We start from the raw sequence: 20217 nt of genomic DNA, 5'->3' as shown, positions 1-20217 counted from the left end.
TAAAATGTTTTCCACAAGAGAGTGTCTTGGATTCTTTTTCAAGTGTTATGCTGTTATTTTTTTCCTTTTTGTATAGCTTCACTTGGTCGCTACAACTCATCCCTTTCTGAAACGAGTGTAGGTTGAAAATGAGTGACAGCGATTGCGTATTTTCAGGGTAACACAGATCCAGATTTTGTTTAGAGACATAGAGCACAGTTTAAAGCACAGAACATTTAAAGTTGTCCTGGGGATTTAGAAAGGCTCCTTTGAGAGATGATGTTCATGAAGACATTGTAGTCAATTTCACTGTCCTGTGTTGAATGCTGACAGCTGACACACATTACCGTCTCTTTCCCGCTCTCTCTCTCCACGCCCTTCTCTCTCACCTTCCCTCACTACTGCTCAGCCTGTGAACATTGGCTCCTGTAGTCGTTGGCTGAGGAAGCTCAGGTGTGAAGCTGACACCTCACCCTCATTAGAGTCCAACACTCCAATCCAGCCATTTGTGTCAGGCAAGGAATGGGTATAGGGAATTGTATCAAAAACATTCCATTCCTTGCACATTTGATACCATTTAATGGATTACAATGAGACCGTCCTCCGATTTCTACCTCCACCAGCCTCCCCTGCCACTAGCTTTCCCTCTCTTCTTCCATCCCCACAGAATTGACCATCCAGTCAGGTGTGTGTGTGTGGGGGGGGGGTTGGTATAGATCCTGTGTCAATGGGCCATTTAGTGTGATTGTGTGTCCATCAATACATACTGTTACATCCATAAATGTTTATCACCAAAATTTGACATTTTAGGAAAACCTTTACATTTCAGAAACCTATTGAAAAAGGCCATTTGTTAAAAGTTTGTGTATTAAGACTATCAAAAGCAGGGATAACATTCTTTTCAGAAGACACACACACACACACAACACATTTGAAATAACACAATTCTTCCTAATGCTGGCAGTTTATGAAAGATATGCCACCGAAGCTTATAGCAAGTCTTCCCCGTAAAGAGAACTCAGCATGTGTATGAAAAATGGACCATAGGAAATGACTGTGCATAAAAGTATGGTTATCATGTTCCTGTGTTATACATACCATGACTCAACCAATCAGATTACATACAGTAGCCGACCAAGTAAAGCTAAATAAAAGCTATGCCAATCTCATTTATTAGTTCATCCATTTCACATTCCCAATATAAACATATTTTCATTTCAACACATTACATTTATGTACATGAACATATACACATTGTCTTTAGTTTTATAGTTTACATGGTTCCTTGTACACTGCGGCCTCAGTGGACATTTGCCCAAGAATGACAATTACAGTTTACAGTCACAGGTTTGTTGGACGACAGGGTGAAGGGCCCTTTCAAGTGAGCCTCTAGGCTCTGAAGTCTTTCACATCTTTACTTCGTCGTACTATTTCACTTTAACTAAGGCACCTCGGACAGGCTAGGCTAGCGTAAAACTACGCAACATTCACTGCATTACACAGGTTTTTGTTTATTTGAACAGATAAAATCATAAATAACATGCTTCCCGAGACTTAAATATTATTTTGCCTTTGGCAGAGTTAAAGAACTGAATTCATAGCCATATGAATAATTTTTTTGTACATATGGACAAATATTGTAATACTAAGGCTTACATGAACAAATAAATACAATGTTAGAAATTCTGCAGTTGGAGGTTGGTAAAAAAACAAACAAACTACTGAAGTCAAGTTTTTCAGGAACGTGTTCAGTGGCAGTGAAAAACACTACACTGTCGCACGAGTGGAAATGAGTCATTCATAACATTGCAAGGGTTGCGGGCACGGGATGTGTTCAAGAAACACCAGGGTTAAGAGGTTTAAGGTTGTAGTGCTGTTCACACTGCACTGTCCTTTCCATAGCTCATATGTAACAATAACACAGCTAGCACCAAGACTCCTTTGTCTCATCGTATGGCTGAGCTTTTCAAGGAGAATCCAGGACCACACTATACAGCACCGATAACATGATAAAAACTTAACATTCATGTGCAGAAATTGAGTTGTGGGACGCTTTACTGTTTCAGTATGATACCATTTCACCGCAAACCTAACAAATACTTAGCTTTTCAGCTATCCAACACATCCAATACCTTGTAATAATCACCTTCTTCAAGTAACAAAAGAACGAGCAGCAGATATTCATAAATATAGAAGTAAATTGAACTACTTCTAAAATTCCATCTGAAAAATTAAGATTTGGGTTTTAGGGACCATGTTGCGATCATTTCATGCAACTATATTCAATATAGTCCTTACAATCTCAATATTTTGGCTTTTTGAAAAGCTTATAAAATCCAAAAAGCCTGGATAGACGTACTGCATACTCCGATACCCAGCTTGATATAAAGTAAAAGAGCTTGTCTTAAGATGCTACACAAATGTGAGCCATTATCCAAAGGCTCATCGGCTTCGTCAAGTGAGGATGAGGGCAGGGGTGCCCTGGTGGCTCCCAATAACTGGTTGGTCAGGTGTAACAGGAATGGTGTGGCTCAGAGAACTATTTCTTCATCTGGTTGGTCAGAGGGTCCCAAGTGAGGGGACCTAAAGGGTCAGTGATTAGTTGGCTTCTCTGTACTTTTAGGAGGGGTCAAAAACCCACCAATGGCGACAGGGGATAGTCGGTCCTGGCTGTCCTGCTGCCTCTGGTGAGCTTCGCTCTACAACAGACAAAGATCAATTAAGAACAATGAACATTTGTGAACAGTTGCATAAATACAAAGAATTCATAGTAGCAATACATTTAGTCTTCAAAAACAAATCAGATGCACAGTAATAAATCCAACAAAATGGCTGCAACTCAGATGGTAACCAAATATTTTGGATATGCACTTTTCCCAAACAGTAATAAGGAGGGCAGCATTACATGACCATCGGGGACCCAATTTGAGGTTGAAATTACCAGAAGAGCAACATGGTTGCATTTAACAATGAATGGATTAATTTGGCCACCCATAAACAGTTCACTTAAGCCAGAATCTGAGAAGATTCCCACTTCTCTCACCAGCATGGAGAGGTAGTCTACGTGGGTCTGGATGTTGTGTCGGTCCTCTGAAGTCACTTTCTTAAAGTCCTTCAGCTCCGCTCTGGGCGAAGCACTAACCACACGCATGAAAGGGGTCATCCACCGAACGCATGGCGCGATGCTGTCCCACGTCAAACCTGTACGCCAAAAATAGGAAGAACGCCAAGAGTCTCTGTCAGTAACAATGTTGAGGCTATAATCCTTCGTAGGTATCGTTCAAAATGTTGCTGGGGGCTAAACTGGAGGCCACCAACCTACCCTTTATGGGCTCAAATGTTTAAATGGTAAAGAAAATGAATAGTGTATAGACTGTCTGAATCCTCATCTTACCTGATACTTTGTGGACGACCTCGAATGAGAAGAAATGGCAGAAAGCAGCAGCGGCCAGTATCCCGTACTGGTAGTCCAGTGAGGTGATGTCCAATATGCACAGATCTAATAGCTGGAGGGATAGTGTGTGTGTGTGTGGGGGGGGGGGTAAATCAACCATTAGGATGGGTTGCTCAAAGGTCACAACTGTATCAAACTAGCATGATTCAACATTATGACATGAGCAAGAATCCGCCATACAATAGATTGCACCACAGATAAGTAGGGGGTGCTTTGAGGGGCGCAGTGGTCCACAAAGCCACAGTAGGCCCAGTAATGGTAGAGGGGAAAGAGACACTTAGAGGAGCGGGGGGGGGGGGGGGGGTGTCTTAGTGGACTCACCTGTGTGATCTGAATATAGGTGTCCTGAGAGAACTGAGGTACCAGGAAGTTAGAGCCATCCTTGAGGGACTCCACCTGAGCGTAGAGCTTCAGCCATGTGATGACCGTCTCAGGGCACAGCTGCCAGTCTAACGCCTGAGGAGAAAAAACTTTCATGAAGGTCTCGTCTTTCAATCACTGACCGACGTGATATACACGGGGAAAGCAGGCGAGTGGACTCCCAGTTTAACCCATAGCCAGGTACCCACTGTTGACCGTTTGAATAAGAGGACAAAGTTGTGAAGAACAGGATTTTGTTGCTCCCATGCAGAGTATGTATTTTTGAGCATAAAAACCTCACAGGATTCTCACCTTTAACATGATGAGTTCCATCTCCAGGATTTCCTGTTCATCGCAGGCTCCGTCAGTGACGTAGGCAAACTCGTTCAGCTTTGGGGGGTAGATTTCCTGAGATGGGAGAGAACATTTAGACTTCAGGGAAAACACACTACGTATACAAGTACTGCTGCAGCCGAGAGGCTAGCATTGGTTTAAAATTGATTTTGGTTGACTTGTCATAATATGAAGTAACCCAACGATCTACTCTCAAGGAGGGCTGCAGGGTGCAGAGTTGTGAGCCAGCCCAGCCCCAACACACCAGAACTCATCAAGGTCTTGTCTTAGAACCAGCACATTCAAATGACTTGACTAATAAAATAAGCCGAAGTAAAATGCGGGATCTTGAACAAACCTCTATCTTGGATGCAATGAAGAGAGCGGTGATTCCTACAAGCTGCAGCTGGTCTTTGTCCATATCCTCCTGTGTCAGCATGAAGCGGTCAAAGAAGTCCTGAGCTAGGTAGGATGTTTCTCGATGCAGGCTGTACACCTCACTCACCTAGACAGAAGGAAACATACAGGGTCAGGCTAGAACTTTGTGCCATCACAATCACATTCTCCTTCCCACTTATTGCCTATTATTGTTACACTTATTTTGAATCCTTTGATATCACTGCACTGTTCAGGTAGCTCGTAAGTAAGCGTTTCATTGCACCGTTTACAACCTGTATCCTGTGAATATGATAAATACTTTGATTTGAACTAGATTCAGTATACACTAATCCACTGAGGAGAGAGCATGGCCACATACCTCCAGCAGCCAGTCCAGGAGAATGGCCCTCATCTTGGGTTGCAGTTTGGGGTGCTGCTGTAGGAAGCCCTTGTCGTGAATGTACTTCAGCTCCTTGTTCAGCATCTTAATCCATACATCGTCCGAACTGGCCCAGCTGCAGAGGGTAAACTCAGGTTTAGAGACATTCAGTTGTGCGCGATCAAATGGCAAGACAAGTCATCAACAAGAGGGGCGCCATCGCAATAAAACAGTGCATATTCAGTGTTCTTAGTGAGGTGGGGGAACCATTTACAAACAAAGATCGAGGCCAACGGCATGAGTGGGGGAGCAATTGCCAACCTATTGAGGTGTAAAAAAGGCAGAAACATTTGGGCTGATCCACACACACACATTACCTGAGGCAGGGTAGCGGTGAGGGCTTGATGAAGAGGTTCTTGAATCTGAACTGCTTGAAGCTTGACAGGTCAGCAGCCGGCTCCAGCTCCTTGTGAGGCGTCTCGATGAGGACACACGGGCTGGCCCCTTCTTCGGACCACCGGTTCTAAAAAGGGGGAAAATGGCACCGATTTCAGAGTCTATCCATCAGCACAAACCCAAATGTTGTAATGTCCACTTGTTGGCATTAAGGTAATAAAACTAATAAGTCACTTGTTCATTCTGGACGGTTTCATTCATTAATAGAGGCCGTCATTGAATACAACATGATGGCAACAAGGACTGGAAAACATTGAAATGCCCTTCAGAAGCGTTTTCAGGGGTTTTTAATGCTAAATTCCAGGGTGTGTGCCAAACAAAGAATGCGATATGATGAAGATTGGGCGGGCCGGGGAGAAAGGGAGGGACACAAAACGCGGGGGCATTCAGGCGCGCGCGGTGTCCACTGACACAACTAGTACAGCAACACACCCCAACTTCTATATTCAAAGTTTATGATACATTCATTATTTTTTGCAATCTATATTCAAAAAACAACATTTACAGTGCGCGCATGCAACAAACACACACAACTGTGGCAATAAAGCAAGCAACCAACCTGTATTTCGTAGCTTTGTGTCTTCGCAGCGGGTGACATCTTTTTGGATGGCTGAAGGGTTACGGACATTGCAATTAGATCGAATTCTTATTTGGCAAACATTCAATTAACACCAACTGGGTACCAAGTCATTGAACGAACCTCAGATTTCCTTTTCCTTGGCATCCTCTGTTCTGGAGCGTTTTCATCTTTTGCATGTAATGTGATGCGTTCACTGGAATGACAGAGAAGTGTTAGATAGCTACCACAGACAGTCAGTACGCAAATGTACATTTTTAATGGACAATGCATTTGAGTCAAGCTATAGCTAGCAAGCTAATAACCATCCATAAACACTACAACAGAACCTTCCCATACCTGCGTCTAGACATTGTCGATTGTGAAGGCTTCAGAGTTCCACTGGAAGAAGAGAAAACGCACAAACATCGTTAAAAAAGAGACGTGGGCTTGTACAAATCCTAGGAACAACATTTAAAAACTTTGACAATAGTAATCATGGATAATGGGCTAATGTTTATTTCAGGCGGTAAAAATGGCTAGCAAGCTAAACTGAGAGAGGGGGGTGACGCGCTGCTTCCTTATTTCCACCAAAATATGGCACAACTTAAAAAAATATGACAATACCCGCAAATACAATGGACAAGGACAACTCTATGTAGTAACACGCATTGTTATTGCTCATAAAAGTAACCATATGACCATTATGTTTGAAGGTTTGTGAAACCCAACTACGCGCCAATTTATCTAAGCGGGAGGATTTGGAGCCATGGCTAGTCAAAGCAGTGCGCCAACTTTGCCAATTTAACTATAAAAAAACAAGTTATTTCAATGACATGTAACCAAAAAACCTAGCTATTGACATACAAACCAGGCTATTTTGTATCGTGACACAAATTACGTACATACAAATATGTAATACTATGCAAGATAAAGGATGCTAGCCAAGTTGCTATCCTCATACCACGTCCCAGAGCTGCTTTAAATATCAAGCAAGGTCGACAATAAACAAAGTATCCAGCTGACAATGTGAGGTAGCAACTTTCCTTATCTATTAAATACATATCACGAGTTAAACATCTGAAATTCTCTCTGAGCAAGCTAGCTAGCCAAATGTTGCAGCAAGTTTGAAACCAACCAATTTGCTAAAGATCCTGCTTCCCTTTCCAGATAGTCAAACCAAACTTCAAAACACCAATCAAACCGATTACACCATAACTACGTTGTCTCTTTACCAGGAAAAAGCAATGTTAAACTTCAGAATTATCTTATAAAATAGCAACATGAACAGACAGCTCCCCTACAGCTCCTTACCCTCAGAGAAGAATGAATGGATCAGCTGGCGCGCCGGCGCCAATCTTTATATCTGACCATTCTATGGCGAGTGCGCATGTGTGTTCCCGGTTCATTTAAACGCGCTAAACGTTCAAATCTGAATTCTATTTAATGTAAATAAGTAAGACTACACGCTGGATTACTTACCATAACGATGACACATTCTACTAGATGTCTTCGACCGTTTATGGTGACTTTTGTTCATCGATTTAGGCGGCGTGACGGATCCACATTGAGCAAGAGGGTTTATTTGATGGTTTTTTTTAAATAATTGGCGCTTTCTTTATTTTCCGGTCAATCTTAAACGGTAGAGTAGTCATTGAGGTAGCATTTCCAGGTGGTCACATAATGATACTTTACGATTTATGGGCTATTTTTCTCATTTTTTCGCTCCACGAGAAACACTTCCGTATTACAGGTCCGCCCATGGGAGGGGTTTCATACACGCTAAGCCAATGAGCGGGAAGCCAGGAGAAACAGCGTGCTTTTTCCTCAGAATGTAAACAAACCGAGGAGCCAACGTGGAGCTGCTGTCAAAACCAGAAAGCACAGTTTAGAGAGATTGTTTCATAGGCCATTTCAACACAGAGACTGTCTGCGTATGGTAAAACATATTATATATGTTTTATTATATATTATATATCGATTCAGCGGTTGGCGCATTTTTCTTTGTCGGACATTACCGCAGACACATGGGGAGGCTTGTTTTGTCCATCACATTCATAATAGGTGCATGCCAACATTGTACCTATTTCGCCTGGATTTGTTTTTCGTAATAATGAATCAATTTCATAGCCTTGGACAAATGAAGTGGCCCATAATTCTACAATACAAATTATACATTCTATGAAAGTTTTTTTTTTTTTTTTAATTCAGAAAAGTGTGAAAATAATACTATGCATATGACATCTTCTAAACTACAATATCTTAAAAGCAGCAATTGAAACCCATCTGTTGATTATCATATGACATATCACATGTTATAACGGGTTTATTAGGCTTTTAGTTTGCTTTGCAAAGCTGTCTCGTTCTCATTATTACCATCGACAATGTGGATTAGGATTTTTCAAAGCTTCCCCTTGCTACTCTACTGAGATTCTGTAGCTATAGTAGACCTTTTGAACAATAGACTTCATCAGTCTAACAAACCTGTTACTTGTAATTACATAGAGCAAATTCTAAATAGACAGAAACTGGAGAGTATGTGTATGAAAACATTTATTATTGTAGACTGTGGCGTACATTATTATGACAACATATAATGCTTTCAGTATTACAGTTTCAAAACAGACTACCACATTCTCATTTGCAAATTTTGCTGACCATAGAAACAGAGTGAATTGATCTGTCTTATGTCCAAAATACAAATAATGAGATTGGTTAAGTTGATAAATAACAGTTAATGCTAAAATTCATACACCTTTTTGGCAAAGTGCTGTATTATTCCAGTAAACTAAATGAAAAGCAAAGTTCTAACACTTGGTGAAAAAAAATGCCACAAAATATTCTTCACACTTTGAAAACAGGAGAAAAAAGGTGTGCTACATTTGTGTATAAAAGCTGTACATGGGCTGGATGGTTCACGGAGAAAAAATAAGATAGCTCCTATGGTGCATAGTTGATTTGCTTTTGTTTGTGTTTATGTCCCTTTGGACAAGAGTTCAAGTTCTTCATCAATGCATTGTCATTATACTGTTTAACCTGGAAGGCACGTGATCCACAACAACAAATTCAAGGCATAAAACAAAAATACAAATCCCTGTTATTATCATCATCAAGAGCTGAGAGACAGCTGAGGACACAAAATGAAAAACAAAATGGCTCCTTCCAGCTTTCGCACATCGAAAATGAGGAGACCCTGCCATCTCCTCCATTCCCTTCGTCCTGTTGCCCGTGTCACAACAATGCAGTACAAAATAAATCGACTCATCAAAAGATGCACGTTTTGCGAGCTGAGTCATTTAAGAATAAAAAAAGATAAACAAACACAATTGCTAGGCTTCAATCACTTCACTATAATAAGTTTAAAACTATATACACAAAACCGTATAGGCGCCTAACAAGATGTTGTTAGTGCTTTTTGATGCTACCATGCTAAATACAGAGTATTACTGTGTATTTTCCCCAATAAGTACAAAGAAACAGATCAAATTAGGTCATATATAAATTATTGAGCTTGCCTGTGGAGACTTGACTTGAGTCAATGAGAGGAACTGGATAGCTTCCTTGAGTGAGTCTTAAATACTTCAGTGTTCTCGAGTTGTGTCCATCTGTGCTTTCTGACCACTAAAGCACACAGATTCATCTTGTCACTAACTCAACTGTGTCAGAATACAAGTCTCCATTTTACAAACATTGTTAAAAAGAAAAGAAAAGAAATACAAAAGCAAAAGAACAACAGTAATATCAACTACTGCAAGATCAAGTTTGCTGCTACTTTTTGGTTAAAATATGTTTAACAGTTTAACAAATATAACTAAGTTATATGTAACTAAGCAAATAAAATACATACAAGGCAAAAAAAAAAAACACTCAAAACCATGGAAAGTACACTGAACAAATATATAAACTAAATCATAAAAGACTAACAGTTTCACTCCATCTTGGTTTTAACAGTCGATCGAGAGAGTAAGAGTTCATTTTCACAGTCCTCGGACAAGCAAATGTTACGATTCAAATATCTCGAGACACACACAATTCTTGAAAAAATTCAATCATGGATCACACACATTTCCACAAGGCAAAGCACACTATTGACAATTTTGGAAGGTATCCAGTATGCACAAAGACAATTATCAGCCATCAAGTAATCTGCATTTTAGTAAAGTGTAAAGGTGATTGGTTTTGACCCTGAGAAGTGGACTGCAGATTTAGAACAAACATGAAAGATAACAACGACATATAAAACAACAAACACTTTTTTTCTGTTTTTTCACCATCTGGAGACTAGCATTATACAACCATGCAACAAGTCACACACTAACATAGTCAAACCTCTGCTTACGAACATACCTACGCAGATAACATACACTCACATACCGACTTCATACTCATATCTAATATAAGTTTTTTTCTTTTAAAAATATTTTGGAAGTTTTTTTTAAATACATTTTACATTATTTTTTCATTCATTTCTTTGAATCTACTATTAAAACAAGGCGTTTAGTGATATTTAACCCAGTATTTTACCATCATTTTTTTCAAAAAATATTGTGAAAAGTACTGAATTACAAAGTCAAAGGCAAGTTTACCCACAGCTAAGGGAAAAGGGATTGCTGATTTTGACGAGTAAGTTGTAGCCATCTGAGAAATGACATTAGTTTGTCACAGAGTATGATGTCATGTAGAATCTCCACTTGAAAGACAGGCAGCCACTGACAGGAGGGGCTTGATGAGACAGTTTAACCTGTCTGACTGCAGGCTTATTCAACTGAGATAGGCTTCATTCTAGGCTGTATGGCTCTTTTTGTAAATGCCCTCTCCTACTCTGACATCAAACAGCCATTATATTTAAGCCACGCAACCACACTATGACAGGGTACAACCACTCTATGACAGAACAAGCCACTCTATGATATCACACAATCACTCTGTGATCGCAAACAACCCATATATATAGTATCTATCAAACAATCACTCTATGACATCACACACTCACTCTTTGAACACGCACGACCCATTCTATGACATCACACAATCGCTCTATGACAGAATACAACCATTCTATGACATCGCACAGCCATTGCCACAGGTATAATGTCTGATTGAACCAGCCTCTCCAGGTTGCCATGGAGATGGTGGGTGGTGGTTGAACCTGCGGCGGAGTAAAGTGACCTACGGCATTGATTCTAACGGGAGTCCGCGAAGAAGATGTCTTCACGACACCACTTTCTCCCAGTGTGGAGATAACGTCCCGGCAGACGGGAAAAACGGATGGAGGGAGGGAGGAGAGGAAGAGAGAGAGCACAGTACAGGGGGCCCTCTTCATCCCTCCGCTTCCCGCCGACACAGAGAGTCAGAGGGATGAACAGATGGAGGGATGAGTGGACAGAGAGAGGGCCTCATCTGAACAGAGGGAGGGAGGAAGATGATGAGATAAGGGGTGGTGTGGGATAGGGAGAAGTGACGGAGGAGGAGGGGGAGGAGGAGAGGAGAAGGGCGTCAGATCAGCCTCAGTAGTTGAGGTGCCTCTGGCCAGGCTGGTGCAGGTACGCGGCGGTGGTCTTGGCCTGCTTGGCGCCCCCGGTGTGGCGGGGCAGCAGGTTGAGGCGCCGCAGGGCGTTGCGGGAGGAGAGGGGCTGGCGCTGGGCAGCGTCACGGACCCGCTGGGCCAAGCGCCCGTGCTGCTGGGCCGGGTCGAGGAGGCCGGCGCGGGCGCAGAGGGCGGCAGCGTAGCAGCCAGAGTGGAGGCTGGCTCTGCGTTGGCCTACTGCCACCTCTGGCCTGTAGGGGGAGACAGACAGAGGTCGGGAACAAAACGGTTAGTCGAATGAACATACAGTTGAGGTAAGGTCTACTTTTGTGGTTATGGGCTACTATCGGAATTTGCACTTGTTAAAATCAAAATAATAATTATTTAATTTGGCCAATTAGTTTGGAAAAAAAACGGAATCCTAGTCAGGCTTTTTTTTTTGCAGGAGGTTGCCACGGCGATTCCTACCTGTGACGTGGGGCGTCCGGGGAGCGACGTCCCGCCTCCTTGCCCAGCGTGGCGGCGGCGGCGGCGTTGGGGCTAGCAGGCGGGAGGCTGAGGTTGAGGTTGAGGGAGAGGCGCGGGGGGCTGCTCATGTACACCGACATGCTGGGGTGCTCGATCAGAAGGTTCTCCAGAGGGCTGGTCTCCAGCAGCAGTGGCCGGCTCCCCCGGCCCCCCGTGAAGCAGGGCGGGGGGGTGACGAACCAGCTCTCCTCCATGGAGCAGGCCTCCAGACGAAGGAAGCCCCCTTCCTCCTCCTCCTCTTCCTCATCTTCCTCCTCCTCATCTTCCTCGGGACCCCCGTCCTGGTCGGTGTCGGCAGTGGAGTTGAGGGAGGTGGAGGAGGCGTAGCGGACAGGGCTGGCGATGGGGGAGGGGACCACCACAAGGTCCTCCTCCTCCTCCTCCTCCTCAGGGGTGACGTCCACCCCAGAGCGGCCATCACCATGCGGGCTGGAGCAGGCCTCGGCTGTCGAGAGGGAGGGGATTGGTTAGGATACATGAGTACCTCTCCTAATACATCAACCCTTGGAATACATAAGTAAAAAAATTAAATGACAGCTTAAGAATTCCAGCTTCCTGACAGCAGTAGCATTTATTAATGTATTTTGTATTAAATTCATACAGCATTTAAAACCATTGCGCTACAATATTATGCTACACTACATTGCTTACGTACACTAACAAATAATTAAATCACGATCATCTATAGATACATTAATTTGTTCATATATCTAGAAATTGTAATGTTTAATCATAACATTTGGAGTGCTGATACAACCCCTCTATAGTAGTAAAAGTGTGATGGCGCTTTGAGCCCTAAATTGGATGACCATTCATATGCAATACTCGTATATGGCATTGGGGGGCGCTGTGGTTCATGCTTGACGGAGCAGATCCAGTGATCAAAACAAAAACAATCTCTCACCCTGACACCGACGTGTCAAAGCCACAGAGGCATGCGACCCTGTTCACCAAGTCAGCATAGCATGCCTGACCCAAAATACCCACAGTATGTCTGTGTGTGTGTGTGTGCATGTGTTTGTGTGTCTGTGTCTGTGTCTGGGTGAGTGTGTGCAAAACCTGTCACTCACAGGTCAAGTACCTTTAACCCACTCCCATGCGGCTGTGAGACTTTCCCCTATTCCACAAAAGCACCAAAACACATTATCCAACTAGCTCTCTCTCTCTTACCTCCTGATCTTACTAATATGGTCTTGGGAGGGAAACACACTTTCTCAAGACTATAATAAATCAAATCAAGTTGAATCACGTGGTCTAGCTGAAGAAAACCACAGTCTGGGGCTAAAACACGTCTTGTTTTGAGACGTTGGTGGTGTTACTGTCAGTGCTGCACTATTAACTCCTAATAATTCACTGATATAAGAATGACGGAAAAAGCAACGTGAGACTGGTCTGGCCATGATGCCAGCAGACTCTGGGTTTGGACTCTAAAAATAGTCCTGCAGGCCCTTAACACAACTGAAATCTAATAGGGATGTCCTGGCCAAAGGGCAAAGCTGACACTGTCTGTCTGTCTGCCTGCCTGTCTTTGGATCAAATCTGTGTGTGTGTGTGTGTGTGTGTGTGTGTGTTTGTCTATGTGTGACAAAAAAATACCCACTCCCAAGGCCACTTTAGTTTCCATTCGATCCTCATCAATCTCCTGGACCCATGTCAGCAGTGTCACTTGCTACCTTGTTTACCCAACACAAGACAAATCTCCTCTGTGCTGACACAAAGTCTTTTGGGCAGCAGGACCTCAGAACGGCTTACACACCCCTCATCACTGTCCCAGTAAGGCTAATTAGCCTGTAATCCTCTCTCACTATCGAACGTGTGTTTGTGTTTAAGTGTGTGTCTGTGTGTGTGTGTGTGTGTGTGTGTGTGTGTGTGTGTGTGTGTGGGTTGGGGGAAGGGGAATCAGTTGGTAGACTGGTAATAATAATTGGTAGACCAGCAAATGCAGCAGCGTGCTATCAAGTGTACTGTCATACTGTCTAATGCACACTTGCATGGTGTATGGAAAGTACATGGAAACAAGATCCCCTCTGAAGAAGACTGTTATTTGGCCATGCAATCAATTCTCATCAATTGTAGGATGATAATGTGATACGTGCACACACCCCCCCCCCCCCCCCAAGAGCTCTTCACTATGAATCACCTTACTGCATTATGACAGAGAGAGTTTAGCCTATACAACTGTAATACATATCATGTTAGCATGTATCATGTCAAATTCAAAGCAGCTAGTTAGTTATTAGCCTAAGGTGTGTTCAAATGTTTTGAAGGAGCTATAGTACTAGTCTAAGAAATTCCTGATTTTAGATGTTCTTTGCCGCAAGCGATCGCAAATGCTTCTGTGCCAGTCTCATTAGGGAGCGATAGAAGGTCGGCTCACACACACAGGTGACTTGGCGGCTCATAGACTTGTTCCACTGACTGTAGCTCCAGGGGGGGGATTCTACTGGGCTACGTGCCCACACGTCTCACACCCCACCTCAGCCCCAGAATGGTAACTCTACCATGGACTATTTTTATCCCCTCTCCCCCCCCCCCCCCCCCCCCAAACACACTTTCGCTGTTTGACCTGGTTCTGTTGGCCATAAACTGCCACATGCCCTCACCCACCCCGCATAACTGTGCCAGCCGGCCCCTCTCACACCTGAAATATTCACACACTGGTGAAATAAGAGACTTTAGGGACAGATGGACGGACCTAAGGATAGGGGAAGCGGTTGGCTCTGCCCCCCCCCCCCCCCCCCCCCCAAAGTGCAAGTGTGTGCCAGGTCTGTCTTGGAGCCAGGCAGGGGGGATGCTGGCAGTGTGTGTGTGTGTGTGTGTGTGTGTGTGTGTGTTTACGTCTGTGTATATATAGATAAATACTGAGGCCTTTGCCAGGCCGTACAGTATCTCACATCCTGGTGCGTCTGCATTTGTAAGGGTGAATTTCATGCCACTGGTTTTTGGTGCCATAAGGCGTCTGAGGATAGCATGGCACAGACGTGCAGATGCAAATATACTGTGTTGTCGAACTCTCTGAACTCTCTGAACTCTGATCTTTGAGTGCATGGATAGCTGGAGGATAGGCTGTGGGGTGCATATATTTGCGTGAACGTGCATGTGTATGCTTTTTTTTGTGTGTACATTTTGCATTTCTTTGTTTGCATTATTTCTGGGTGTGTTTATATTGTATGTGTGTGTAACTTTTGTCTGTGTCTCATTAGTCTGTCCATGTTTACACTTTATGCGCTATGTAGGTTTTGTCTGTATTTGTACAGGTGTGTACATTTCGTCTGTCAAAGCCTAGCGACGTTTACAAAATGTCCTTGTTTTAATCTAATTGTACATGTGACCACGTGTATCTTGTAGTAGTAGTTTGAATCCCGGCCTTTGTGTATGTGAAGTGGAAAAACCTCTGTGCGTACTGAATCGATGCATGACACTCACCCAGATAATCCACCAAGATCCACTCTTCATCCTCCTCCTCCTCCTCCTTCTGGCCAAAGCCCTGCTCTCCAGGCCCGCGTCTGCTCACCTCCTCCATGTCGTCTCCGAACAGGACGCTGGCGAACCTCTGGAACATCCCGGGATTCTCTGGAGGGTGGTGGGGGGGCCAAGGGGGGCGGTGCGAGGCTGGGGGCGAGGGTGAGGGTGGGGTACGAGCGTTTTGGTCATCAGTTGCGGGGGCCGTGTGGGGAAGGCTCTGGAAAGGTGCTAAAGTGCATCAGAGGTACGGTCTTCTATCATCTGAGGGGAGCTGGGCAAAGACCGGTCATAGCTCGAAGTTGGATCTCCCGGACGACGTGTGCAAAAATACAAAAGCCCTGTGAGAGGGAAAGAGAGGGTGGGATGAAAAGAGTAATTATTAATTCCAGTTGTGGTCTTGTGTAACTAAGTGAGACATGTAGAGGTCAAACTGTACAGCTCTTTGCCCATAGAAATGTATGTCTCTGTCTTCTCTGTAGCCAGTGCAAGCACCCACATCAAAGAGGAGTCTCACAGGGCCTTCAAAGAGGCATCGTCTGTCCAACTCCAAGGTCATAAATGTTGACAGGTGTGGTGGTAGTGGGTATCATTTGCCTAACCACCAGACAACCCTCATGAGGGCAATTATGAAAATAGACCCATCATCACCTAGCTGCCAAATCTCTGTAAGCCTGTACCCTGTATTAGGACGACATACAGCAATCTGTCTGTCTATTGATTAAAAAATCGGAATACACACTATCGTGCTTAATCTGCCTATTAATCTTGTGTTTTTGGGGTCATTCTGAATGGCTAGCTACCGTAACTTCAACATAGCCCTGCATTGGAGGTAACTGTTCTTAGCAACAATGGGGCCTTTGGTCCCTTTAACTTGAATTGGATCATATGCATATACACTAAAAAGTATTAAGATGTTATAGACATGTTAAACTTTGATTTAGGTGTTAACTTTGTTGTTGTTTAAACAAGATTACATGTAATGGCTAGTTTCCTACGAGGCAGCAATTTTTCTCTGCTGGTGTTAACTAGTCGACAACCCTCTCCAGTCACACACCCTGGATAAATAGGCTACCGGGGTGGTGACACTGCAGGTGGTAGGCTGTGCCCTCTGACCCGAGGCAGCACCAGTGTGCCACTATAACCATAACTCTGGCAGGCTGAATTGAATTCCTACTGCAAAGCCACATATTTCAGTGTGATGAGTAAAGGATAGAAAGTAGACTGCTGTAGAAAACACAGTGTAGTGTACACAATAATTAGAGATGTGTCTGACTGTGTCTGACTGACTAGATGGACGTATGATGAAATGCTTTATGAGATGGTTCAAAGAGGACAAGGTGGTGCAAGCAGAAAAAAAATACTGGTAAATCAAGCACACACACACACACACACACACACACACACACACACTATAATTACAGTTGGTTGTATTTGTCTTGAAGCCAAATCAGACCGTCGTAAACAGGACCATTTCTAGGCTAGAAACGAATGCAAATTGAAAACGCGTCTTTGTGTTACTCGTGTTCATCAGTGTTGGACACAAGGAGTATTCCGATCCAATTCCTCTTATCTGTTAGATTTGACAACAAAGAAACTGAGCAGCTGTTCAACGAGGTCGATAGACTGAGGGCTTTTCTTTTTGGGAGCGTCTGTGCCGGTTTTATCCACAGTTGGCCAACGTTCGGTGACCGGCCAGCGGCTGTAATCTGCACCTGTTCGTCCTCGGTGCATTGTTTGTCTCTATCGAGGCCGCGGGCTCCGTTCAGACACCAAACAAGGAAAAAGGCTGAGGCGTCGAGATAAAGCAGAATATGAAGTATGAACGGGTCGTCTCATGACAACGTACCCTCGGCACGACAGAAAACCGTTCTCTTGTCCAAATGTTATGTTGGACGGTCGGTCGGAGGGTTTAAAGATTATGAGGCTCAAACTGCGGCCTGCCGTCGACAGGTATAGGCACTATTTGGAATACAAGGAACCCAACAGCCGCATAGGTTACGTCATATGTATAGTCTCATGTAATTTTGGTCTTCCTAAAATTGGACCCTAATATCTTACATAGGGCCTGTATGGCGCTTTGATAATACAAACTAATCACTGAAAATTCTATAAAATAAATGCTCAGTTACTGTAAGATATCGATTCCTGTACCCCTCTCTTAAGACAGTGACAAGAGGCAATAACATAATGTTGTGTATGTATGGTTTGTTGATTACAAGGGGAAAGGGGAGGGGGTTCGAGGGTAACCCTACACCACTTGGGCGGGCCACAGCTCCAAACGGCCAACTGCTGACAACGTTGCGCATAAAAGTAATATTCCGTTTTGTCAATATAGGTTATAAGCTTAAAAAAGACAGTTCAGTATAAGTTGGGCAACTGGACCGTGTAACTCGACTAGTTCGACTACTGTCCGACTGCTTTTCTACACTTCAATTCAGCAGTAAATAAAGGCCAGCTTGATCTCTTCTTTTTTTTCAGCGGAAAAATCCTTTGTTGGTGCATAAAACCAACATATCAGCAGACATACATGTACATGAGCTGAATAATGATGGTCAAAATACATCAAAAACTATCAACAACACTATTATTGCAAAAGAGAACTTTATGTTCTTGAACAAGAGACAACAAAGAGCCCCAAAAAACTCACCTGCGGCACGGAAATGTGTTAAGAATAAAGGACGGATATTGTAGTGATAAAATCCTTAAGACTTTGAGGTAGATTGTTTCTTTCCAAAAATAGAAAAAAGTAGCTTTCTTCGCAGAAGAAATTAAATGTTTAAGGACCTTATCAATTCGGAGCTACACAGTTCGTTACTTTCCGAGCCTTTCCGAGGTCCCAACTGTTCCCTTTGTTATTGTTGTGGAGCTCTAACAGCTGATCGGAGGGACGTCATACGGACAGCCTATGGGAGGGCCATGTCTTAACTCTGAGAACCAATCATATTCCGTCGTTGACTCTGACAGACTGTCACCAACGCACGTGACCCACCCCAGAGAAGGACAAGACTGGGCAAAGCACACAAGTTTGGGAGTGCCTTTTCAAAAGTGTTTTAAAACATTTACCAAAATATTTGACTACACACCCTTGTTTCCGGCAGTGTTGAAAATAGCGCCCATATTTCCTTTTTAAAGAGAGCTCCTCGCCTCCCTAAAATCCAGTCTAATTATATCTATTGAGATGGGAGTTATTCAAATGAAGTTTACAAGTAGCTGACTAGCTGTCCGTCTATCTATATATCCGTATATGTAATTTTAGTTATGGTTGATAAATTGGGTTGTATAAAAGTTGTGCAATGTGCATTGATGACAGAAATAAAAGTAGAACCCTTGAATTTACCCTAAAGGGATACACAGTCTCCGTTATAAACATACAAATACTGATTTATACATAACACCCCAGGGGGCTTTGGCGATCCCCTAAATGGGGTGAAAATGGGGTGATGATGGGGGGCTGATTCCTTGGCTTCTCAAACAAAAAGGGCCCACACAAAGAGGATGTTAAAAGATGACAGTGCACTCAATACAGACTATCTAGGTCACAGTGTGGAGTATAACAATGCACCCTTCCCTCATAGGGGATGGGGCCTGACCCAAGACAATGCACGTCACCAACCCCCATGCATAACCACAGTAAGAACGATATCTAACAGAGGAGTTCCTTAACTTATCTAGGGGAAAGTGGGGCTACATTTCAGATTAGCGTGCATGTAGACAGACCTCTAAAGACGTGTTTCTTTGTTCCAGTTCAACTATAACAAAGTCACAGTTAGGATATGTGATAAAAGCAATACTTTCATGTATATGAAATAACTAGATGACTAATACTTTATGTGCCTCAAAAAAAGGTGTTTCTAAATATACCCATAACTCCAGAACAAAGAGCTGTATTGAGGGGGAGGTTTTGAGGAAGTCACTCTCCAGAGGTGTGAAAGGGTTGGGTGAGGTCATCTTTAAAATCCAGAGAGGCCTAAAAACAAAATTGTTAGATGTTCAATGTTAGGCAGTGAAGGGTGATGGTTTCAGTATGTGGGACAATGCCCTGCCCTTCCTCTGCTGTTCTGGTCAGTGGTCAGGCAAGACCTACAACGCTGGTCCACTGCGTGGTTGTTGTTTGTGTACGCAATGGGACACACTCTTCCTGGAAGGCAAATATTTTCCCACCCACCCCTCCTTCAGCGAAGATGAGGTGATCTAAGTGTGAATCAGACACTGTCATGTCATGTCCAATGAATAAAACATAAATCAAACCAGCTGTTTCCTTACATTTTCCACTCCCAAAACAACAAGGCCATACCTGTTCTGTGTTAGTATTATAACACTGATAAGATATGCCTTTCACCTCATGTCCACTTCCTTTTTATTCCGACAAACAGTCTTACATCACCTCCAGCTTCACCCCGAGTGTGTTCTTGACCTACAAAGAACAGCAATAAAAGAGAAATCCTGAATGTTGTTTCTAGTAAGGTCATTTACATAAGCTCCTATTGTCATTAAAATTACATTTTGACATGTTTGGTTCAGCAATAAAAGATTCTGTATGATTATGATTAATATATGTAGAACTGTCATATAAGGTGTAGGAATAGCCTTTGTAATGGCAATCCACCTCATACAAAGTAGCCTAAAGCAAACATTTTCTGACACTGTACAATAGCCCGTTTTCCTATCCTCTTGTCAATAAATCAGTGTTTCTGACAAAATCTTCTATGTAGTCTCGTAATTGCACATCACGCATTGTATCCAAACAATGCATGTTCCATTTTCTACCGATGACACCGCATCCTTACATAATCTTGTTAATG

The 20217-nt window shown here is 43.2% G+C and overlaps 2 protein-coding genes across 2 annotated transcripts; both read right to left on the bottom strand.

Moving 5' to 3' along the window:
* Nucleotides 1-1272: 1272 nt before the first annotated feature.
* On the bottom strand, nucleotides 1273-6283 carry ccne2 (cyclin E2). The gene is made up of 11 exons (XM_083678481.1): nucleotides 6256-6283; nucleotides 6040-6112; nucleotides 5899-5949; nucleotides 5261-5406; nucleotides 4884-5019; nucleotides 4485-4631; nucleotides 4106-4201; nucleotides 3755-3889; nucleotides 3374-3485; nucleotides 3023-3180; nucleotides 1273-2678 (listed from the first exon to the last, which is right to left on the bottom strand). Exons 1-11 carry the CDS (start codon nucleotides 6267-6269, stop codon nucleotides 2571-2573), a joined length of 1176 nt encoding a protein of 391 aa, XP_083534607.1. The 5' UTR covers nucleotides 6270-6283; the 3' UTR covers nucleotides 1273-2570.
* Nucleotides 6284-8437: 2154 nt separating this feature from the next.
* Nucleotides 8438-18249, bottom strand: tp53inp1 (tumor protein p53 inducible nuclear protein 1). Its single transcript, XM_083678901.1, has 4 exons — nucleotides 18063-18249; nucleotides 15377-15753; nucleotides 11891-12395; nucleotides 8438-11673 (listed from the first exon to the last, which is right to left on the bottom strand). The coding sequence occupies exons 2-4, from the start codon at nucleotides 15510-15512 to the stop codon at nucleotides 11403-11405; spliced, it is 912 nt and encodes a 303-aa protein (XP_083535027.1). The 5' UTR covers nucleotides 15513-15753; nucleotides 18063-18249; the 3' UTR covers nucleotides 8438-11402.
* Nucleotides 18250-20217: the final 1968 nt, after the last annotated feature.

This window comes from Argentina silus (genome assembly GCF_951799395.1).
Source record: "Argentina silus genome assembly, chromosome: 10".
Classification (NCBI taxonomy): Eukaryota; Metazoa; Chordata; class Actinopteri; order Argentiniformes; family Argentinidae; genus Argentina; species Argentina silus.
Note: the sequence above shows the minus strand (reverse complement) of the source record. Positions and strands in the feature narration are given on the sequence as shown.

What these genes read in the sequence shown, in the direction of transcription:
- ccne2 (XM_083678481.1), bottom strand. An exon ending in CACAAAGCTACGAAATACAG is followed by an intron (nt 5,407 to 5,898) that starts GTTGGTTGCTTG and finishes CCCCCTTTTTAG; the next exon opens with AACCGGTGGTCCGAAGAAGG. An exon ending in CCTATATTCAGATCACACAG is followed by an intron (nt 3,486 to 3,754) that starts GTGAGTCCACTA and finishes CTATCCCTCCAG; the next exon opens with CTATTAGATCTGTGCATATT.
- tp53inp1 (XM_083678901.1), bottom strand. Translation starts at nt 15,512, where the DNA reads ATGTTCCAGAGGTTCGCCAGCGTCCTGTTCGGAGACGACATGGAGGAG. An exon ending in GATCTTGGTGGATTATCTGG is followed by an intron (nt 12,396 to 15,376) that starts GTGAGTGTCATG and finishes CCCTCTCGACAG; the next exon opens with CCGAGGCCTGCTCCAGCCCG. An exon ending in CCGGACGCCCCACGTCACAG is followed by an intron (nt 11,674 to 11,890) that starts GTAGGAATCGCC and finishes CTCCCCCTACAG; the next exon opens with GCCAGAGGTGGCAGTAGGCC.